This window comes from Homalodisca vitripennis, chromosome 1 (genome assembly GCF_021130785.1).
Source record: "Homalodisca vitripennis isolate AUS2020 chromosome 1, UT_GWSS_2.1, whole genome shotgun sequence".
In the NCBI taxonomy this organism is placed as follows: Eukaryota; Metazoa; Arthropoda; class Insecta; order Hemiptera; family Cicadellidae; genus Homalodisca; species Homalodisca vitripennis.
This window is the reverse complement of record NC_060207.1, coordinates 141,723,259-141,749,267: the sequence shown is the minus strand read 5'-3', so window position 1 is coordinate 141,749,267 and position 26,009 is coordinate 141,723,259. Positions and strand designations below refer to the sequence as shown.

At 31.2% G+C, this 26,009-nt stretch overlaps 1 protein-coding gene across 3 annotated transcripts in view; it reads left to right on the top strand.

Annotated features, from left to right (window-relative positions):
• LOC124372502 (atrial natriuretic peptide receptor 1) overlaps positions 1–26,009 on the top strand; it is an 884,633-nt gene that overhangs the window by 677,481 nt on the left and 181,143 nt on the right. For all 3 annotated transcript variants that reach the window (XM_046830913.1, XM_046830916.1, XM_046830906.1), the window contains one exon: positions 6,430–6,511. In XM_046830913.1, coding sequence (XP_046686869.1) covers positions 6,430–6,511 — 82 coding nt within the window. The remainder of the gene's footprint in view (positions 1–6,429; positions 6,512–26,009) is intronic.

Here is a 26,009-nt window from a genome sequence, read left to right as displayed (position 1 = left end):
ATACCAGCCTCAGTTTCGAAGTTAAATAAAGCCCTGATAGATTTAACAGCCTACACGAAATTGGATTTTGTATTCAGAATGTCGAAAAAATCTGTTTGGTGACCAAAGACTTCAAATCTACCTACATGGTATTTAATACCCAGAAGATTTGGAATAAATGCTCACCGTCTGTAAATCATTCTTGAAAAATCATTGGTTAAAACAAAATCTTATTTTATTTCTCGGTACACACATAGATTGGTAATATGTCCTAGAGTACGCACGTTAAAAGTATTTGCTAATGATTTCCCTCCAATCTATATTTAAAAATATACGCTAAAAATCTTTAAAATCATCAGAAATCCTTATTGACGATTGCTTAATATGGACTTAATTTCTACTTATTTAATTTAATTACATTGTGCTGTACTTGGGAAAATTCGTATTTTCGTATGAAGATTATTCATATAGAAAATACATGTTCACATTAGCAATAATATAACTTCTACATATGCATGTAGATAGTAATTTAAGAAGCTAAATAATCTATTATTCACATAGTCTGCGCTGTATGTGCTTGAGCCGAGCATGTTTTGTCGTTTAAGTTGAGCTCCTTGTACTGCAACACAAGGAAATATATGGTTATGATACAAGAACTGGAGAAAACTATGGCATTTCTCAACACATGTTACAGCTTAATAACCACTACCATTTCAGATGGGTGTAAAGTTTTAACATTCTCTATCAGAAACATTCACATCCTTCCCAAATCATGTAAAATTTAATAAAGTACTAAAGCAGTATTTAATAGCAAACTCAGATAAAAACGTTTTGAATAATAGTACAATTTATGATGATAACACGATTATTGAATTTAATTGAATATTGATGGTATCTAGAACCACAATAGCGTATTCTGTTGACGGGTCCCAGTTAGCAATCTCGGGGAGACGTCTAGGCTTGCCACTATATTCTGCGTTTCATAATCAAACACACAGATCACTGTTCAGAGCCAGCTGGCCCTTCATTAACTTGTACCCATTGTTCCCTCGCCTCACACTCGCCCGTAAGGTGGCTGTACTTAACTGAACAATACGTTACCACATACATGTTTACAGTACAAATTTCCTAGACATTGAGATTGTATTGTATAGATATACAACACCTGATAGATGCAATATCGAACAGAATATAAATAATATAAAGATACGCCTTCACATCTACACATTGATTGTTTATGTATAATGTAAATATATTCCGATTTACGTGAAACTTGTTTATATCAGTTATATTATTAATATATCGAAGTTTTGATATCATTGTATAGGGTTTTTATATTGTATTATATTTAATAAAATAAGCAACATATTATCCTTGCATTACTTTTTATTTTATGACATATGTTTCTGCAAACATGCCATGATCACAGTAACATAACCTCTTAACAAACTGTAAACTTTATAGTTGGTAAAGACTAAGTTTGGGGCTACTTTCTTAACTTTAATATTTGTTTGAATATTGGATTTGTTTGTGTTTACTTGCATTGCATTGCATTGAACATATTCAGCGAATCTCCTTTATGGTTTATTACATATTATCACCAAATGTGATTATTTTTATTTGTTCATAGTTTTTGAGAGGTTACTGTGATCATGATGATAACAGAACCACTTGTCAGGAAATAAAAGGTTATAAAGGGGTATTATTTTAATTATTTTCATAATTTCTACATTAGTGTATTAGTATAGTACTAAAATATTTTATTTCTGAATTTTCCTAGTCATTTCCAAAAATTAAGTTATAGCGAGTGTTTATTTGAAAATGTTCAAGAAAGGAGCCTACATTTTCTGCAATACATACATTATCTTAGTAGAACATTGTTTATCTGTTTGGTTCTTAAAATCATGTAAAAAGCTTAATTCTTGTAATCGTATGGAAGAAAATGTCATAGAACCGCACAATTTTAGAATAAACACCATTTATTCCTTCTTCCCGAAGTTAACCAGTACTTTTAAACTTGCCCACCTTCACCAAGGTGTATTATAACCATCGGTTTGCACTTTTATTGACATAACTAAAATATAAGTTATTTAATCTCATATAATCAGTAACATTAATTAATTACGTGACACAGTTCGACTAAAGTTTCACGTCAGAATTTTATACTGCCCCATAAGGAAAGATCGCGCAATGTTGTATGATTTACACCGACACTTATTGTAAAAGCAAGGGACCCAGGCCCTTCATTGTTTATGACTCTAATAGCATTCTTTGCACATTAAGGATATTGTTTTATATTTTTTATTTTCATTATAAATTCACAGTTAATTTATATATTTTATACGAATAACCGTGTTAATGTTAGAATCTTGTAGAATGAAGTAGCAACTGCAACTTCCAATATAGAGCCTTCATGAACGTAGCAAATGATCAAAAGATCATTGTTATTGGTAAACAATTACATAAAATCCATATGACTGCACCTAATACTAGTTCAATGCAAAAGCTCATCGCCGACAAGGACTCTATCTTTTAACATAATCTACTTTGATGATAAAGAATTCCTATTACCAGTTATGGCTGTTGAAATAAAATCGATTTTAAATACATTCTGTGCTAGGACAAATGCTCAAAACATTTAATACGATACAACTGAGAAAGATAACTGTTATAGAAAGAACTACAATACCCTACCTACATTCAAAAACATCTCTTGGGTCAGTGATAATGAGTCTTGCGGTCTTTTACTGGTATTTAAAACCGGGTACCTCAGGGAACACTTCTTGGATTCTTCTTCTTTTTCTCATTTACCCTACATATGCGCCAATGGCGCAGTGTAGTGGGTACGGCGGTTATCGCAAGATAACCAGATCAAGCAACGCCGAGCGTGGCTGCTGCTGCTTGGACAGGTGACCGCTGAGCGATCCTGTCCTTGCAAGCGGCCCGCCTGCCCGGTCATTGGTGGTGGTTCGGAAGTCACCTTTAAGCCGTTGGTCCCCAGGTTAAGTGTTAGAGAGGGCTTCTTAGCCCTAACTTCGCCTGGTAAAATAAGACATTCTTTACTTTACTTTTACTTTTACATAAAATGACTTCCTATAAACATATTAATAGTCATACATATAGTATCTGGTTCTTAGCACGTGACACACGCCTTATCCTTCATAGTGGTGATTATCATACGAGTACCCTCATGGACCAACTTTCAATCATATCTTCTTTAATGTTGGATTGGTTCTCTGGCTATATGTGAATTCTATTCTAAAACTAATCTCAAGGAATTCTTCTTTAAAATTTTCGAAAATCTACCAAATATATTTAAAAAGTATGGCAATATTTTTAATAGTTTTTTGACGATGCTTCTTAGGAGTCCATTTCGATTATGTTCTGAAAATTCGATTATCGTTATTAAAATAACGATTTATATTATAACACTCGTTCTAAAAGTTATAGTCTTGTAAGGAACATCATCGGATGTTCTTATTTACACACAACAAGAAACCAAACTTCTTCCCTGCTATTCACTCTAAACCTCGTCCCAATTTGAATCAGTCAGGAACATTTACTTATATGGTGAGTCATTTCTACGCAGCCATGTATTAAAATATGGTTACTGAGACAAGTTATAGTTAGTGCACTTCATAATGGAACCAGGCTTGGCAGCTCTTAATATCAACAGAACAACTAACCGTAATGTCACTACAACATGTTACCAAATGGCCATGGTGTTGGTTAGAATTTAATTTGATAAATTGAATATTAATAACTTTATACATTGTAATTTTATCAGCCTTTTTCATATTTGATGTGATTTACACACTTTTTTCAAAACAAACAAAATTAGAATTATACCGCATAAGAATTATCCCTCCAGTGTATTGATCAAACTATCTATTGACAAATTTTCACATTTTCCTTCGATGCAATGTTCAGGATATTCAAATTCAGTGTATAGAATGTGTGATATTTATAGCCTAAATTAAAGTATGTAGTAAAAGTTTTCTTTACTGTATGCCTGATATTTTTTCTCAATTTACAAACAATTTTGATGTGGTTCGTAGAAAATCTGTTATTGCTGAGAAGCAGCTTGTTATCTTATTTTAGTGTCATGGGATATTCAGCTTGTAATATCCCTTGATTTTTCACCCTATAGTAATTGTAATTTTTTTCTCATTGTTTAAATTGTCTTAAATAACATAACTAAGTATATGCCTATTCAGTAAATTATATTTACCAGTTGCATTATATGATTAACACACATTAATGCTCTACAGTTTACTTCGGTCCCATTAATTTTAAATGAAGCGATAATGTACAAATTACATTTGTGGAAATAAGTTCACTCACATTTTCAATAACAAACGAGCGTACACTGACAATACATCTAGATCATCAGTTAAAATGTTACCATTAAAAAATGCTATCGAGTTGTAGTAGACTAGCATACAACGCCCAATAACTTATTGATAAAGTAATTTCGTAATAGATTTAAAGAACGTGTTATATAGTCTTGATGTGTTAATTAAACAGTTTAATTTTTAAGGTTCCAGCCGACAAGTAATTTAGCTTAGTATACACATACAATGTGATAATCACATAACAATTGTTCTTATAACAGTTCTTACAGTAACAAAACGCAAGAAACAAATACATTGGCTCATAGAATAGAATTACTTTAGCTCACAGGATATAACCTGTGCATTAGAAAGTATGACTTCAGTCTGGGACATAAGGAATAGAGTTGCCATGGAATTCTGTGGACTTCAAATAATATCTGGAGGCTGATGATGCAAAGTTAATAAAAACGGCATTTATAAAACTGGTGACGAAGGCTTGGTTTTTTTGTCACGCGGTGACTTTATGGCACATTTCATATATTCCAAACAATCTTAAAAGATTTAATCATAAGAGGATTACACCGGGAAGGTATTTCGCTGTGTTACAAACCTGGAGTTATTTATGTGGCTATTTTCCACATAAATGGAATGATCCAGTGAAGTACATACTTTCACTGATAATTTCATGTGGTGGGAGAATTTGTTTTTTTTTAACTTAGTTGGATCAGCAGTTTGTAACACGAGTCCAACTTCTCTTAAATAAAAATAAATGAGTTAGTCATATAATCGTTATATCACAGGATTAAATTATCTAATTATGTTTAATTACAATTGCAAGAGTATTAGTAAAGTTTTGTACATAAATTTGGCTTTTATTTATCTCTCTCTTATGACTAATGTGTATAGTACTCTTTTTACAATTTTAGTAAAGGAATAGTTATTTATTTGTGAGAAATACAATATTTTCATGTCATTTATAAGCTTAAAATGTTAACGTATGGTTTATGTATTGTGTAGAATACAATGTAGATGACAGCGTTTCAAAGAAAGAAACGTAGTAGTTTGTACGTTCCACGTGGGAAGTTTGCCAACTGCGCATTCGATGTTTTACAAAAGTAATCCACCGAAATAATTCCATTCAGGGGAACTGAAACTGGATCTGGAATATCCTTCTGGTGTGGGCTGTTAAGTAATCCCGTCAGTGTGGCAGGACACGATTCAGCGAACTGACGTCACCTACGGATTATCTTCCTTGTTTAGATCTTGTCTTCAGTGTGTGTATCAGCCCACGCACTCTGTTTCGTGATCAGAGTTACGAAAATAAATACGTTTTTACGCGAATTTGAGTCAGAATAATTGCTCCGTGAATTGGAACCTCCAAATGTTTTGATGTACTTTAATTATCTTGTCCATTATTTATTTAGCATCATTAAGGAATATTTAATTACAGTGGTTTTGTAGAAAATTACAGTGTAATTTCTCCTAGGATTCTTTGGCTCACATCAAAGCATATTTCACAACTGTGCGGTATAATCTGCCTAGAAAAGGGAATGCGTCGTCATCTGGTCGTTCATTACCATTGCCACTCCTGCATGGTGTGCTTTGTCTCTTTTTTTTTAAATCAATATTCATTCCTCTAAAACATAGAGATAAACAAGACCACAGTACTCGTCATTCATATGAATCTACAGAAAGCCGAGTCTTCTCAACAATAATGAGCGATGAAAAATGGAGAAACTTACTCATGGACATCACATAGAAGTCGCTTACATGATGGCAAAGTAGCCCCCAAGATCGACCTTGTAAAATGCTACTTATTTTCTTTGTATATTTTAAATAATAACTATTTTAACTATAGTAAAACAGGCAAAATCTGAATTACGTTTTATTAAATTCAACTGGTATTCTATATTTCAAAAATAACTTGGTATTTTCATAGCCTGGATCTAATTAGAATGTAATCAAGTGTTAAGGAATGTTGTAATCCCATGTCAACTATGTGTGAAGCAAAATCTTTTAATGTCAATAGTTCATTATTTGTATTGTCATTTACATATTGTATTTAAAAAAAAAAAAAAAACTATTATCTGAAGGTAAATCTGTCCATCTGTTTCAGCAATGCCGGGCTACGCGATACTCAGTATTGTCCTCAGTTCTGTTGTTGTTGTATTGGCCATCGCATCAGTATTCATCTACAGGTGAGTTCATCATATTATTACCTCTCTATAAAGTTACTGTCAGATTTAACCGAGATTATTAATATAATAAATTGAGAATTACATATAAATTATTAAACAACAAAAATAATAGCGAAACTACTTTTACATTTTAAAACGATGTTAACCCATATATGTCCAGTAGCCCAAAAATAGGAAACTCTCTTTATAATTTGAAATGAACGCAATATAGTGCATTCTACCACCGTGATGCTGACAACGAGATGCTTGACAAAGCGTCAATTAATAGACATTTTATTTTGAATTATGTAATACATGACACCTTGAACGCTCATGTGTCTTCGGAAAAACTGTATTTAAACCCTTTCCGACTAAAGATACTTGAATAACAAATTGAATATGTTTACTATGAGTTTTAACATCGCATACATGAGATCTGGTTTAAGATGTTGCAAAAACATTGAGGCCATAATCTATAAGTTATTACGAGCATCTTAAATCGGGAAAAAAGAATGCTAGAAGGATTAAGACTTGGCGGCCTAAATCATTTGATTGCATCAAGTGACACGCAAATGAAGAATAACCATTGCCGAAAGCACTACCAAATTGTGTAAATTCATCATTAGATGTCATTCTCTTTTCTTCTTGGGTTTGCATATTTAAAGTAAAATAAGAAATAACTGATTTAAAACTAAATCTAAGACTACAAAAAACGTGCCAAAAAGGTTTTTATTGCTTAGCACAAAACAAGTACACCAGAACATTGCACATACAAACTTTAATAAAATGTAATTGTTTAATTGTAGTCTTGTACATTTTTATCAGACTACTTTTATGCTCACTGTCCCAATAATGTAGGAATGGTCACATGTACACTCCAAAAGCCCATTGCCCCCAAAAATAGAGCACCTATTTTTCGAAAAGTAGTGATACGAAAAGTAAAGTGTGTTAAATATAGTTAAAATTGTTTAATATTACCAACATAATACAATTTTAAGTCGTTTTTTTTTTTTTTTGCTTTCGAGGGTTTTAGGTGTGTTGTTTATATTGTTATACGAGTATATTCTTGAGTATGTTATTGTTTTTTTTTTTTATAAAGTATAAAAATAAGAAGATAAGAAATTAGGATCAAAAGAAATATTGTTAAAATTAGTATTTATTACTCTTTAATTCTCAAATTCCTTGTTTAGCTGACTAAATTAATTTAATTTTTTTTCTTGAATTTTTAAAATATCTGTTTTTAACTTGAAATAACTTTAAGAATCCCTTTTGTTGGATTAAAACAGTGGCGCAGCGACAGTAGGAGGTTTTGATGGTTAACGACCCCTCCCCCCAAAACTCTAAAATAATATATATAAATAAGGCGATAATTTAGTTTACAAACCGTAATATTCTCTAAAACTTAGGAATAAATAAATCAACATGTGTAATCGACGTCAATGCGTCGTCATTATATATAGTAGGAAATCGTTATTTCATGGTAAAATTTATTACGCAATCAAGGGATCAATTACAGCACCAATACTCGGAGAATGTATTGGTGCTGTATTTTACGTGATTTTACAGATAATGTAGTTTAAAAATTAGGGAAAGAAAGGGCTGGGCTGGTGGGTGACGTTTCGGGCTCAAATGACGTTATCTTTATCTTGACCGATACTTAATAAAAGCCTTAGGAAAACAATTTTATTTTTTACCTGTGTATTTATTTAAACATTTTCCATATTAATAATATTTTGTACAATTCATAACCATATATACATACAAATTTCTCCAATTATATCAGTAAATAATATAAACTTTATTTCACATGTGATTAATTTTAATTTTTTCACAGTTTGGGATTAGGATCCTGATCCAGACAAATGATTATCAACAAAACCTATCTGTAAAATTCTTATGATTGTTTGGCAAGCTTATGAATGAATAACTATTCGAGTGATGAATATATATAACAATAGTGTGAAATACTGTGTTCTACAATTACGTACTGCCAATCATCAAAGGCTGTCAATTACACTATGGCGTAGGCTATAAACAACACCTCTCTTAGGTTGCGTCTTTTGTTATCACCTAGTTATGCGTGACATAAACATATTTTTTACGTAACCAATACACAATTTTTTTAAACTGCAATATCTCATGTTCCTGCAAGTCGTTGTTACAACAAACTTGTAAGTTAATAAATAATTGTATTATTACCACACATAAATAATACCTTTTTCGCAGTTTTATGTGTTAAAAGTAAATGTTCTGGTATGGAAGAGGCAGTAGGTATTATGACTTATTACGCTTATTACTTACAAATCGTAACAGTAATTAGGTTCTTGCCGGCCCCTGCTTATGCCCTAGTCGAGGCCTATAATGATTTATGTTTACTTTAATTAACAATATAGTAATTTAAATGGCATTTTATTTTATTTTATATCCCGAGACTTCAACCGCCGATAGTTATATGGCTTGCGCTCCTGGATAAAAAAATATCCATTTCTTTTATTTTAATCGGCGTGTAGTTTTTGTGATGATATTTAAGATTGTTAACCGTTAGAGACACTTTTTTATAGAACGATGGGTACATTAATATTCGAAAAAGTATACTTTTGTTTCGTGGTGATTTTTTATAAGTATTTATTAGGTAAAACTGTGGTCACACCTTTCTGCATACCGTTATTATACAGTTTACGGTAAGGAAATCTATTATTACTAATTAAATAAATTAAGTTGGCCCAAAACATTTATATTTTTGAATTATACTTTAATTGTTATTGTGTTTTTCGTCCATTTTTAAATATATTTAACGATTAAAATGGAAAAGCCAATACAAAACTTATTTAAGTTGTACTTGTCTAACGAATTATAGGTATTGCATTTACAATATAAAATTTTTCGATATTCATTGTCTGTAAACTTCTTAGTACTGGACAGTTGAGAACAATATTTTTCTTTCTTATAATTTTCCTTTATTTTAACATTTTCAGATTCACCTTAAAATTTGGGTTCTGCTTTTAATAACTGTGTATGTCAAAAGACATTGAAAAACAAGGATGCCATTTCAAAAGAGCTGAAATTGACGGAGTAGAAAATCTCATGGTGTCAGGGGAATATAGCACAGCACAATATGACTACTGATATAAAGTTAAGGCACGCTAGTCCAGTGAGCGCAGCTGTTATGGCACCTTAACTCTTGCTTTATGGGTAGGAGTCTAGTGGCGTGGAAAGTTAAACGTAGTAAACATCACCCTTATTTATTTTATTGTGTGTGCCTTTGAGAAATCGCTCTTTACCACACCTTACCGTAACATCTATAAGCATATGTTATAACTCTTACAAGTTATAATGATTGAAATTGTCCTATTTCACGTTAGAAAATAACCTAAAATAAATAAACGAGTTTTTAATTCGTGTATGAAATTTGTTTACTGAGTGCTTAATCCTGTAATCTGGCTAAAATTGGGGTTGAATGTTTGGGGATTTTTATGATAGAGTGTATTGGAATCAACTACACTTCCTTTGTCAAGTTCTCAACAATTCCATTGATGCCATACAGCCAATTAAGGTCCCCTTTTGTAATAAAGGGATTGATTTTTATAATTAAAACTTTTTAACAGGAATGCAACCTCGCACTATCGGTTTGTGGACTATCAAATCAAAGCATACATTTAGTATCTTTAAATTAAAATCTTTAGTTACTGATAACCTTCTGTTAGAGGCACTTTCTTTATGTATTGACAGTTTAAATTTATTAATAGCAGTTTATGAGCTGGACCGTGGGTTTTAAGACTACAAATACAGAACTCTTTAGTTCCCGTTGAACACTGGGCTGTAAACTAACTAATCAGTTAAATGTACCCACTAGCATAACATTCACTCTAAACTATGTACTTTATCCTAAATTTATATGTGCCCATTAATGCCGATACTTGACTCTATAAGCCTGTATAATTGGTATTGGTCCGTTAACTCTTCAACTAATATTTTACAAAGTTTTATATATCGCAAATCTTAGTGATATCCCATCTATCATATCCAATTGAAACCCCTAGATATATTGTACTGAGGCTATCATGTTTATATAAATACTGGCATATTAACCCGCAATCTATATGCAACATTCCGAGTATTTATTGGAATAGCTCCCACGATTTCAGTAACACTGAACTATTTTAGATCAAAGTCAAATTTCACATTTTTATTAGTGAAAGCACTGATGTAATACGATATTTTTTAATGGAATTAGTCATATATCATGCATCAGATCACTATTTTTTCAGTGTTTATGATTAAGAGGACAAGAGATTATTTCAGATTTTGCCCTTCTAGTTGAAATTAATTATATCTCCAACGAAAAATTGTTTGTTATTTTCTCCCGAGAAGCAATATAAATAAACGTGTATAGAATCAGAATATTTTATGCGTGAAAGTAAAATAAACAAACAAAGCTACTTTCGAATTCATAACACTATAAGACACATATGAGCAAAGCAGGAGTATTAACGGAATAACAAAAATAATGCTAGGTGGTTATACTCATATTTTTCTCATATATACAGTTATGAATGTTTAAAAAAAGCTGTTAATCCCTTGGGTATTTCCTCTTCTCACTACAAAGCACTCAACTACCATTGCCAGCTTAGACCATTTCTTGAAAACTGTCCAGACCAAAATCCCTTCAATCTTTGTAAAAAGTAGCTCAAAAACATTTTGACATTATTTCTCTATTCTGTCAATTTCACCAAACAAAAGAATGTTATTTTCCAAATTTAAACACTGTTTTCCATTTTTACAATATGAAAATAAACTCTAATACAAATTCTTATTCATGCACAAAATAATCCACAAAAAAATAACTTACCTGCTTATATTTGTGTTTTCACAAATGCATACTGTATATACTGCATTCTGTTTTAACAGTACATTAACAATATAACACTAATGATGTTTTTTCATTAAAGACTTAACAGATGAATAAAAAAAATAATTTTGTTGTAAATAATCAGTAAGATTTGTTTCGAATTGCACGCTTTAGATACGCGAATACAGTTAACTAAACAAAATTGGGTTTAATAAAATAGCATTAAAGATATATAGACGTGTAATGAACTTATTTTAAAATGGTCAAAGTGTCTGAGAATATCGCAGCTAAACTCATTCGACTATAAACTGTATATCTAGTTGTTACCCACAGTTGAGTGACACAAAGAGGCAGAAATACGTTTTGCTCAAAGCTGGTTGTGCAAGTACGTTTAATATATTCTGTAGCACCAGTAATATACTATATAAGGTACAGAGCACCATTGAGTTTAAAATAATAGGTGCTTTTGATTATTCTAGTATAAGATAAATGAAAGTGAAGATTTAGTTTCTTATTTCATATTAAACATGCTATAATAGTTATAATAGGGGGTTGCTTGTAAGTAAAGTGGTAAAGTGGATGCCAAGGAATTTGATTTAAGAAGAAGCTGGAATTTAATGCAGATATTTTTTACGGCCGTGTTTTTAATCAAATGTATTCAGCAGAATTATGTATACTACGGTATGCACTTTCCTAGTATACTGCATGTTTAGCCTAGTTTATAGTTGTGTGTTAGGTTATTTAATAACCTAGTAAGAGATCATATTACAGTTTTCTTTGTTTTACTTATTTTTTGTACTACTGAACAATGGCAAATGTCCAACTGTTAACCCTTGATAAAAAGTAACAGCCAATAAATTAAGAATAAATGGAATCTGATCATTAAGTTTACTGTTATTACTGAAATCAGTGACGTATAAGTTATACGCCTCATAGTTAAATATGTTACCTTTGTAAAAAATTATGTTAAATAAATCACCATTGACCAAGCTATACAAATTTGAATTTCATAGTTCGCAGCTTATAAAACTATCAATGACGTATGCAGGATGTCACTTATTTATATTTCATTAATGTTTAAAACAATCATGACCATAAAAAAATTAAATGGCTTATTGATTTTAGAATAGAGGTATTTAGAACATTTTGGATAGTTAAATTTATAAAAGTAATTTAAAAATATAACTTAAGAACAGCTTGTTTCGTAAGACTGACTGTTTATTTCCACATGGAATCTTAAAGAATGAATGGAATCTTGAAGACTGGCAACCAATCAATCAATTTCTAATATGCATTGTTTATGAGAAATTGGAATAAAATCAAACTACTTTAATTGTGACAAAAACTTAGAATTTATAATGTTTAACGCAGGATATTAAATAATTTAATTCATTTTACAGTAGTCATTTAAAACACATTAAACATAATGAGATCCTAATAAACACATATAGAAAGCTTCGTCAAATAAACCTATTTCATTTAACGGCTAACCACTGCTGTTTATAAAGGTGCTTAATATTTTACCTTCCAAATACAGTAGCTTACTTGCAAATAGTAAAGCTTGGTTCGTTACAATCATTTGTAAACAAATTGTAGTATATTAAAAAATTCCATTATTTTATAAAAGAGTTCTCTATAACATTTTTACTTTCATAACTATCTAACTTATATCACTTCATTTTCATGTGCACCGGCTTATTTATTATTTATTTTACATACGGAATCATCTATGTGTGTTTTAAAATGTTTAGAAAGTGTAGCCACCTAGTTAGTTTACCATAAGAATTAAATAATTTAATTAACCACCTATACTATACAGATTTTTGAAGGCTCATTATGGAAGAGTGCAAACTAGTCTACGAACCCCACGTGATAAAACCATGATATCTTTTCTCACAGGTGTGACTCAAAATATATACCGCATATATAAACAGTCACAGAATTTGTATTTGGCATTTACAATCACAAAAGCATTATTTAAATGCAATCTGTGATAATTATATTTACGAAAAAAATAATAGAACTATTCACTGAGGTAACCTAAAAATTTTAATCTGTTTTAGCCATAAACATTTTGAATTTTTATATCAATGTTCTTATATCTTAAATTTCATAAAATCTAGGTACAGTTTAAATTTCCCTCGCATTTAGGATTTCCGTGAATTTCTCCAGGGCACATCCCTTGAAGAGATGAAGAATAACTCCTACGTGCCGTAATTACGTACCTTTAATTTTGTTGAGCCATTAAACAATGAGGGAGCCGTACGGTAGTCAATTCAATCTATAATTGAATTACTAATTTTCGTATAAATAGTATTGCGGATTGTGAATAAATCAAAAGCTACCTGACAACAGATTCACCATTTCTGAAAAGATAGGTCTCCAGAGGGCATGGCAGGGAAGCTATAATGGAACCCATTTATACCTGACAATCTCTTGGAGTATTTGCCTCTCAGTCAGACGTTAGATCCGGAAATGTGTTTGCGAATGCCCTTCGTCATCACAATGGGTTTATCCCTATCGTACATAAGGAGAAGAGTCAATATACCTGAAGTAGCAATTTCGGTTATTGCATGTATTTAAAACTCATACTATTATTGGTAATTTTTATGGGTTCGACACTACACTGTAGTTGTTTTTACTATTACGTATATAAAAAAATACTGAAAAAGATATAACACTGGAATATAATGTCATTAAATTAATGAAAATGTATTTGCTTATAGTTGTAAAGGTTTTTTTGTTACATCGATTTATATTTTTGCAACCCCTCAACAAAGGAACTTTAAAAGGTATATATTAAATAGATACTCCTCACGCCTCATCATTAATTTTGTAAGAAAATTAGACTTTTCTTTAGAGCATTTAAAATTAAATATTCCAATTAAATATTAGAATCAAATAACGATATATTATATAAAATTGCAATATATTATATTGTAATTTAAAAAATATTTATTTTATATAGAATTGTGTAATATTGTTGAATTTTTAGAAAAACGCGTTAAATTCATATAGTTAATTGAATTTTGTCGTTGTCTGCTATCATAGACACACTTGGGTGATGTGCATTAAACTCTGTGCTTTAATGGCTTTTATACGTGAAAACTATTTTTTGCAGCAATTCTTTTTAGAGTTATATGTTAATACTGAAAATAGGAGTTTTGAATAAAATAACAAAACAGGAATTTCAGTTTCTTATATAAAAATTCACGTGGTTAGAGTGGTAAAAGCACTTTCAGATTTGAATTTACTTGCATAACTGACATAAAACTAAGGAAATACATTTAAATAACTATATAGTTTTTGTTACATTATAAACAGTGTCCTGAAAATCAATTCAAATTCTTCATACAGTAGTTCTTTGTGTAATGTAATTTCAAAGGCGAAAATACCTGCCATTTATGCTGTCCCTGCGAACTAGTGAATTTAGGTGTAATTAAGGTAAATCTCTCCCTGTGTCTTTTAATTGTGCTTTTAGGGAGATTTCTTGTAAAATTTGAATTTTAAAGATATATTTTACTCTTGATAATCTTTTAAACTGTTAAGTATTAAAGTTGCCGGTAATTTTTATGTACATTAAACTGAAACGAGAAAAACTATTTGAATGCCAACAATGGGTGTACGTGATTTTTATACTTCAAGAGATTTTGATATAACGCCCGTAAAAAAGCATTAGAAATATGCAATACAAATGAATCGTTGTAATTGATATGCTTACAAAATGTTTTTGATTCATTATAAGATGTGTACCTCTTTAATTAAAACCTGTTAGGTGTGTTTTGTGGAAACACATAATAGTACGTATACTATGGCATAATGATAGAATCATACAAAAAGGTAATATGGTTATTTTAGTAATAATTAAATATTTCCCATGTTAACCCTGCAAATATAAGTAAAAATTACTCATTGCAAGATTAAAACCGTATTTTCAATATTTTTCAATGGCACTGAAAACAGTTTAATGTGGGTGATAAATTCAACATCCCCTCAAAAGTTTGTACGATTCCTGAGGCAAATGAAAACAGTTTGCATTAATGTAACGCAAATGTTTAACATCAGACGAGTGTTATTCACTTTCGCCACCTTCGGAGTCTATTTACTCTGCTGGGGATGGTAGGGCTGAATTGTGGCCCTTCCGTTACCAGCCTCGTACATTGGCCCCAATTCGCAACATGTATTTAGAATCTAAGATATACGTTTATGTTTCGAAACTGTTTTATATTGATATTATCATGAAAACGTAACATATGTAAACACTAAACATTTAATATTAGCGTTTTAATAACCTGACTATCCCTCTAACATACTTAACTAACTAACATAGTGTTATTACTTTTCCAAGTACATTTGCTCTTGGCGGCAAAATGTTTTTTAAACTTCTAAATAGTATTATTCAGCACCCAATGAAAAATTGACGTTGTATAACATTTTATTTTTATTGCCGCTGCGCATCGCATTGGATATTACATTTTAAATATTGATATTGAAATATTAATGTAGGTGTGTGGAAATTAAAACTTTTTTACAGATTTTGTAAATTCGTATCCATTTTAAGGCACACGTTAAAAAAATTTCTTGGAACTAAAAATACATTTATATTTTCCTTTTGGAAACAAGAACATTCGTGTAAACTTCTTAAATTTTAAGTCAATCCGATCATTTTATTGTTTAGTCACACGGGAAAAGAAACAAAAACCGACTTTTCTAATCGGTTTACGAGGGAGACATCGCTCAATCAACAATAAAATTGACGTAACAGGTGCCTTTATATTAAAATTCTACAAACAATGTATATGCTATTTGATTTGAAAGCACTTGGCGACAAACAGGAAGATGCTGAATTCGCTGGCACCTAGGAGAAATGCCAGGCTTCCTTGTAACAGAGTCAGACAATATGTAAAATTGTCATATGAGTTTTGCCAGCCAAGTGTAGATTGTATCACGTTCTTGAATACTTTCTTCTCCCTTTCCACAAAATAAAGCGGCTTATTGCTACCTTTAAATCTAGGCAAAACCATGCTATACAATTCTTTACCATACCCCGGGTATAAAAATTACTAATAATAATATAGTTGTGATATCGTACGATCAACCAGTCTGTTGTTAAACTTTAAAATGTTAAATATAAAAGTAAAAAGTAAATAAGTGAATAAAACGTCCAGTATATAATGTTTTATATGATTCAAACTAACTTTTATTTAACAATAATTAGCCATTGAAAAACTGTTATGACTAATGACGAAACAATACAAGGAAACAAGCCGACCGAATCTTCCTGCCGTAATTTAATTTATCTGTACAAGGGCTTGATTAGTGATAATTATTGTGACAGCATTACAAGTAAAATAAGAAATTACTCAAGTAGATAAGAAAGTAAATCAATTAGAGACGTTACGTTGTGGACTATTTAACCTTGCATAACATATTTATCTCTCATGGTCAATTTGTTTCGCCATGTAAATACAATATGGTGGTCTTTTAGAACACCAGTTGATCAATAAACATTTAAAATCTCCAATGTGAGATTACGAAAATAGAATGTAGTTAATCAGCTATTTCTGGATATTTCAATTCCAGCCACGACTTCATTATCTTCATTTCTTTCACAAGTGGCTTATGGTATTTTTCATTAGTATAGAACTACTTCTAAGTCGTAATAAATTTGTATAAAGCCACCATAAAGGCCACTATGTTGTATAAAATATTATTAGGCTGAAGGCCACTATTAAAAAACCTTGTCAGTCTAAATAAGGTGAGCGGATTTTAGAAGCACGGCAACATTCAAGTAATCTTGTTTTGCGTACTCATTGTTTGGTAGTAGTCGGTGCCAATATCAAAGAACTGAAAATACTCAAAAATCAGGCACCAGAAAACATTACCTCTGATGAGGCAGTAACATGTGGCCTTTGCCTTAGTTGAAAACATGTATTTTGTCTTGAAAGCAATCTTAAAAAACTTTTCCTGCTTTCTGTTAACGACATTTTGATCCAAAACAAACTGTTTCTTAATCCACCTCATCACCGACAAAACTTTGAAATACTGTTTCGACATAATACTGAACTCGTTTTACAATAAGTGGGCTCATTAGTTAAACAGTAATAAACAATAAAATTACTCATTGACTTTCATTTCTAAAAATAATATTTGGCACGGAATGTAATTTCGTTTATTCATATTTAATAATGTAGAATTTCACATTTCTCTCAACATCGAAGCCGAGAATTATTTCTGAAGCGGGTTTAATTCAAAACTAAAATGATGATATTGCACACGTAGGAATCTCCAAGGCTGATAACAAAATAAATTTCTGAGATTTGCAAAACAAGTGTAGTAATTTATTTTGGTCATACAACGTTTTTTTTAAGGTTCAAATAAAATAAATATTTTGTTATTTAAATATAAGTGAGCATATTGTGAATATTTGGACCCATAGTTGCAAGTCATAATTACAGTTTCTGGGCCTAAATACTGACATTCACTGTTGGAAATTTAACCTTTTATAACCCATGATTTTCTTCTTGAATCTTTTATCTAGATGTTTCGAGTTTTTATGGAAAGCATAACGTTGTAACCCGTAGTTGCTAAACAAGTGGTTAAGTTTCACTCGGACAGTTAGGGTGGGAGGGTGCAGAGAGTCGTCAGCTGCTGATGAGGCGTGCTGAGGCACACACCATTGACGTAACAATCAGCAATCCAGGCCCCTGAGTTATTTTCTCCCTCAGTCTCCCTACCAAATAATTTCCTACTACTAAACTCCGGTCAGCTTATTTGCTTTTATTTCTGTACTCTCAAATACATCGTAATCCACGAAATTTTTGAGTAGTTAATTCATTGTGTAATAATATTACACTTTAGCTCTTTAATTAGAGCCAGACACCTATTAAAAACCTACAATTTCATTCTACAATTATTCTAACTGTAATCCATCCACAATGACACACTGATAACAGCGCTTAAAAATGAATCGTAAGTTACAGCCATTTTGCTGTATTCGGAGAAGTTCCTCTTCGATTGATTGTTTGAATTCCTCATTATTATTGAAGATAAGAGTATAAACTTGTTCCTTTAAGTAACCCCATAGAAAGAAATTACACACAGTTAAATCTGGGGATTGGGGTTGGCCAATGAGAAAAATCACTTCCACGACCAATCCAACGGCCATGGTTGTCATTTAGTAATCGCTTGACAAGATTTGCGCAATAAAGAGGAGGAGCACCACCGTGTTGGAAGGAATTGCTTGATCCATTTCTGGAACTGTAAAATTAGGAACGACTTGTTCGTTTCAAACCTTTTCATACCTATTCCCAGTCATTATACTGTCTGCAATGTAGTACGATAGCACCCCGACAGCTGCACTAACAGTAATTCCTTTTGATTTGAGTAGAGTCTGTTCAAGAATGTGTGGATTACCGTTGTTGTAATAATTACAATTTGCCTATTTACAGCACTATTGCAGTAAAAATGAACTCGTCTGAAAAAAACAATTTGAGTATGCCAATTAGGTTCTAGCTCATGAAACTCAATGATACGAGAACAAAATTCTACTCTCCTGTCCGGATCATCCTCAAGAAGATGATCCGGACTAGGTGACTTTTATAAAATTAAATATTGTTTTACTTAATTATTCTCTGTACTGAAGACTTTGGAACATCAGTTTCAAGTTCAACCTTCTTTAGTGATTTCGTTTTACCTGGAAAGCGGAGCATTGATGTGCATATTGGTATTTCTCTTTCCTTATTTGATTCTCTAGAGTACTTTTTACGACACTTCCAGTTTCTAACAAAAGATTTTTCCACTTAGTTATAAGTTGGATTGTTAGGTGGTTCAACTCCTGGGTAGACAACTTGAAATTGTCTAATTGATTCCGTAATGTTACCAAAAGCAACAGCCCACGCATAACACTTCACTTTTTGTTCAACATAAAAATCCATTTCTGGAACTTTATTGTCAGTAAAACTATTATGTAGCGGCTTAAGTTATGTTTTTATAGCACAAACAATATTCTTTAATCAAACAGATGTTTTCAACAATGAGCGTTATTAAACAGCTGTGTTTTAAAACTGCAACGCACTAATCAAATCAGGTAATTCAAGAAATGAATTTTTTATAGGAAGCGAAACAGTAAATCATTAGATACCTACTGTAATTTAAGAAATTATGATTCCTGCATTTATCTAGCTTCTAATTATATTGGTCCAACAATTATGTTTTCCAGATTACCTAATTACAGATGTTAGAACTGTAATCTGTTTTTTTTCCAAATGGAGTTTTACTATGGAAAAGTTACATACATGTCATATAAACATCTCTAAGACCTCTTCCTCGTTTATTTATTAAAAAGTATCCCTTATTCGTTGCATATTGTCCTCTTGAATGTGGGTCTTGATTTATAAACCAAGTCTTTTAACCTCCCCACAAGCAGTAGTAGTCCATGCACGTTCTGGTGGGTAGTTCACTGGTCCACCTCTCCCAATCAATTTTTGAGCCATTTCATCACCCAGAGTTTATCTACCGCTTCAGATTAGTGGGCTGGCTTCCCATCGTGCACGTAACATTCAACAATAAATTTGGCAAGTAATTGATATTTTAGGTTTTACGAGTGTGAAATATCCTAAATTTGAACTCGTATTAAAAAAATTGGAACCGTGCTGAAAAAGTAAACATATTTTTAGAAGAATGTTTAGTTAGTAACATAAGATACAAATTTGGATTTGCTTAAGTTTTTATGAAGGTAAAAGTATAAAACATTGTAACATTTTGACATTTTAGACCATTCTCTATACAAGTAGTGAAATAAAAAAAAAAAACATGTGAAAAGTTATCACTGAAAGTGCCATTTTGGGGTATTTTTGCGTGTTAAAATTTTATAGGCGTTAAAAACTATTTTCCCGAATTGTTAGGGGTCGAATATGATGATTTTCGTTCAAATGAAGAAGGTCTATTTCTTGGTTCAGCCGCTATACACAGTGAATGGGTTGTGTCAGCCTCAGCCTGTACAATGTATAGAATATTGTGAGTTTACTTTTGAAACAATTAATCTCGATTCTTTACAACATTTATATATTAAATATTTATTTTAATAGATTGATAAAGTTACATATACTGCAATTTATATAGTTTTTTGTTTGTAAATTAAAACATTAATTTTATTGAAATTGGAATTAAAGATAAAACGGCACATAAATTAGCGTACTAGTTACAATGTACTAGTCATGTGGCTTACTTCTTTTTTTTAATAATAATAATAATAATAATAATAAATTTATTTCTCAAAACAACAAATATGTTACAAATCATGCTGAACATTGTACACTGGCACAATACAATACATAACATACATAACAATAAAATTAAAACAATGCCAAGCAGATCCTATAAAATTAATATATTTCAAGTACAATGCATAATATAATATAATTATGATGAAATAGACTCCTCCAAGGCACAGCCTGATTGGAGGTCTTACTGAATTTATTTTACAATGGCTGATCTAATTTTCAAATTACATATAGAATGAAAAATAATTTCTCCAAAAACCAACAAAGTCTACTCATAAAAAAAATACACTTTCAATTAATAATTTGTCTTTCTTTAAAGCCATACAAATATTATAAACCATTAAACAAAAATATCTAGTTTGATGAATAAACAAAACTCTTCTTCTATGTTTTAACCTACAACAAAACAAAAATCAACCTTAAAACTTGATTTTATGTACATAAATATTAATATGCAAACCTTTATATTTTATAAGTTTAAATAATATATAAACAAAAAATAACGTATATCCATATCAGAAGATTTTACATTTTTTATCTGCTATAATCTTTAAAAACAAAAAACTTTTACTGTATTATCTCAAATAATATTTCGTCTATATTTTCAATTTCCAACAACCACTGTCTTAATTTAGAGCTGAATTTAGTTAAAGAATTGACGTAGCGAATGCGATTAGGTAATTTATTAAATATTCTTGGCGCCAAAAAAATTATAGCTTTTTGGTAAAAAATGTGTTTTATGGCCTAGGTACACATACATCTGACGCATTTCTTAATTTTGATCTGTAATCATTTTAAATCTGTACTATTCCTGCTACGACGATAAAATATTTTCAAGACTTTATAGATATACGCATGTCTTACTGGTAGAATTTTTAATTGATAAAATAAAGGAAAACTTGCTTCAGTTATATTTCTTCGTAAAATTAGCCTAACGAAATGTTTTTGAATAATAAACAAGGATTTTGTGTTGGTTTTATAAGTCCCTCCCCAACATGAAATTCCATATTCCAGTCTACTATGCACCAGTGAAAAATATATCATTCTTAGTGTATCATTATCGCACATGTTTCGTAAAAAATAAAATAGTCTCAAAACATTATTTAATTTTTTCTTTAAATCTAATATATGTTTTTTCCATGACAAATCCTTATCTAAAATTATTCCTAAAAATATTTAATACTGTCAGTAATTTTTACTTCAATACATTTATTATTACAAATATACACTCCTACTACAAATGCAATCAATACAGTGTAGAATAATCCTATTTTGTTAATTGATTACCTTCCCTTAAATTAAAATTTAAATAATTTGTTTTAGCGGTACTTTAAGATCATATTAATTTTTAGTGAACCACCACTGTATAGCTTGAAGATCTAGGTTCATATTCAACTCTACATCAGCCCATGTTTCTCCAACGTAAGAGAAAGCAGTATCATCAGCGAAAGAAGTTACTTTTCCAACAAAATCTTGCGCTACATAAATCATTAATATATATTAAAAAAAGAACTGCACCACCCAAAACAGAACCCTGTGGAACTCCAAACTTAACTTCACGTAAATCGCTAAGCACTCCATTCAACTTTATACGCTGTGTTCTTCTTAAAATATAACTTTTGAACCAGTTAAAAACAACTCCCCTAATTCCCACACCTATATAGTTTTTGCAGTAATATATCATGATTCACCATATCAAATGCTTTAGTTATATCTAGGAACAGGCCCGCTTACCTTTTTTCCATTATTTATCCCCTCTGAGACCTCTCCCATAAATTTTAAAAGAGCCGACTCTGTATTTAAACCCTGCCTGAAACCGAATTGATTAGAACTAAAAAAGTTATGTTTTTCTAAAAATGTAATTAACTGTTTCTTTATAATCTTTTCAATTATCTTAGAGAATGATGATAGAAGGGATATTGGTCTATAATTACCGCTGTTTAGTTTTGATTCTTTTTTATGAATTGGAATTACCACAGCCTCCTTCAATTTTTCTGGGAACACACCTGATTGAAAACTTAAATTTATAATATACGTTAGTACTTTACCTAATTTCTTTGAATGTTTCTTAATAATTTGAGAACTAATGCCATCAATCCCAGGTGCTGTATGGTTTTTTAAAGAGCTTATCACAGTGAGTACTTCCTGCTCTAGAACCGGACTTAAGAACATCGATCTGCGTAATGTGTTGTTCACTAAAAACATTTTTTTAGATGCAACGTCATTTAAATTATTTGGTGTGCTTTGATTAGAACACAGATTTTCAGCTATTGAGACAAAATATTTATTAAATTCATTAGCTACTATATATTGGTCATTTTCACATTTATTATTTATCTCCAAAATAATTGGAGTAAAAGTTTTATATTGCTGTCCCGTTACTTCATTTAAAATATTCCATGTTTCTTTAGAATTGCCTTTATTATTTTGGAAAAGATTACAATAATAATTATTTTTTAATATTCTAATATCTGATTGCAGTTTGTTTCTATATTCCTTAAAATGTTTTAGAAGCAATTCTTTGTAAGGTTCAACTTGTACTCTCTTAAATAACAAGTTTCTCGTTTTAATGCGCTTACAAATTAATTCATCAATCCATGGCTTTAATCTTTTTATTTTTAAAATGTCTTTCTCTAATTATTTTTTTACTCTTACTTATTAAGTCAATTAAGCATTAAATAAAACTTATCGAATGCATTGGAAGCATTCCGTTCATTATAAACTTCAGACCACTCAGCTTTACTTAATAAACTATCGAGTTGTGCATGATCAATGCGATGCGAGTTGACCACTTGCGTGACCTTGACCAACTGCTGTTCCTCGCTTCGCAGCCAAACAGCTGATAAACAATGATCCGTGATATGACAGTCGATAACTTTAGCTGTCACTGTTATGTTATTTCTGTTTTTAACTCGGACAAATACGTGGTCAATGCACGTTTGTGATATGTCTGTAATTCGGGTAGGTTTATTTATTAATGATTCAAGACCATTAACCGCTAATATTGTTTTATATTCTCCTGTGATATTATTATCGTCTAACAAGTTTATATTCATATCTCCCACAATTAATAGGTTAGTGCATGATTTTACATCTGTGTGAGACAAGTAGGTGTTTAGTTCATTAATAAATGATTCGGGAGTCTGTTGCTGTAACCTATATACATTAAGTATTTTAAAATATAAACCGAACATTTCAAAATGATATTTCTAGTACATCAGCAGAGTTAAATTTAATATTTCCCAGGGTAATGTCACCAATGCTATTATGTACAAAGACAGCTACTCCTCCAGACCTGATTTGTTCATTTTTGTATTGAAATATGAATTATAATCTGGAAGGTGATATAAACACTGCTCAGAACTATTTATCCAAATTTCAGTTAAAATAAAAAAATTTTAGGTTGATGATTTAAAATTGACATTTCTGCAATAAAAGTATCAAAATTTGCTCTTAAACTTCTAATGTTTTGATGAACTAAGACAAATCCAGTATCCCTTATCAATAGAATTTATGTCTTCATAATACTGCGAATGATCCTGCATTTTCCAACAACTAAATACATAAAAAACCTATTTCGATATCTATTAACCAAAATTTAGTCTACTTATACACTAAACAAAACATAATACTTAAATACACACAGACAATAAAAACATTACAATACATCTAGATCTGCTTGGCATTTTTACAACAGTTACTGGTGCATTGTCCTCCTTCCTTAGAAATATTTTTCCACTTCTTACCCACAACCATTTGTACTCTTTTTTTATCTTCACCTCTCTTGCCATAGCAAACAACCTCCTTCTGGCGGGGGGAGAGAGATTCATTAATAAATACTGGATTGTCTGTCTGTAACCCTAAGTGCCTAGTTGAGAGCTTTTTCCCTTTTCTTTTTTGAAGCATGTTTTCTACATCTATTCTCCGGACAAATTTAACAATAATACCAGGAGGTCCCCTCTTGTTTGGCCTTTCGCCCAGGAAATGACAATTGTCAATCATTTGATCTGTAATGTCCATGCCAAGAGCTTGGCCTACATTTTTAACCTTAGTTAAAACATCCTCATCACTAGCAGGTACTCCCATGGATTTCTAAGCAGTTTTTTTCTGGAATACTGCTCCATATCATCTAATCTACTCTCTAGAACAGTAACCTTTTCTTTTAATTGTTTGTTTTCAGTTACAAGTGCATCTATTATCTTCATGTATTCATCCATTTTCAAAGTATTTTGTTTTAAGGCCTGAGTGTTATCATCTAATTTACTGTTTAAGGACTCATAGGAGTTATTAAATTCTTTGATTGTGTTTTTTTGCTCACCTTTTAAATCTTCTATTGCTGTTATTACATCCTGTAATGAAAGGTTTCCATCGTTAGCTCTAGACTCTAACCTCAAACTGGTCCTCCTAGTGGCAGCACAAGGATCACATCTCCATACTGCTTCTTCATTTTGGAAATATTCTATGTCTACCTTACTTAGTTTGACACAGGAACCATGAAAAATCACTTTTACAAATCAAAGCAGGAGATCTTCATCCTACTGCCCAAAAGGTTTGATGCATACAACCACAGACGGCCATTTTCAGGTTAGGTTGACAATAGTACAACTATAAAACACTTCTTAATGAGAACTACTAATACACACTGATTATACACAATGTATAGGCTTTCAGTACACAATATAATCACGATCTATCATTTATAGGTGATTCTATTACACTAAAATAATAGATTTTTGGAGGAGCCAACTCATAAAACGTCTGCACTGAATCAGCCACTGCCATCATAATGTTCCGCACATAGGTTCCTGGTATCAATGATAGGAGAATGGGAATGAATGGACCAGTGAAGAGGCTGTTTGAGTGGAGTATTTTCTTCAACAGCAGAATGCCATTAGCAGAGTGTCCGTCCGTCTTACTCAGTCTCTCCGTTGGTTACTGGTCTTTCAGCGTGTTTGTTGACCAATTGTATTGAAATTGGCTTTTTTGTGTGAAGTTCTACATGTTTTTATTACTTCCTAATACTTTTATTACAGTTTTATAAAGACAGCAATGTATAAAAAGTAAAGATGAATTGTAGCATTCATAAACCATTAAAGGCTAGTGAGTTATACCTGAAATTAGGAACTACACTATCTATTTGAAAACACTATTTCGCGCGGATGTATAATAAGTGTAATAGGACATCCTAGGCAACTCCTACAACACATAGTTGATTCATAATTTATACTGCGATCCTGGAAAGTATTTTCTTTCCCCTAACAATTTCCAACATTTGCATGAAAAATTTAAGGTGACTCGTATGAAATTCCGAAGTCGGAGACTAGTAGAGTTAATTATTTTGTACTCTTTCTCGTGACATGCATGCGGTTTAGGATCTTTCTGTATC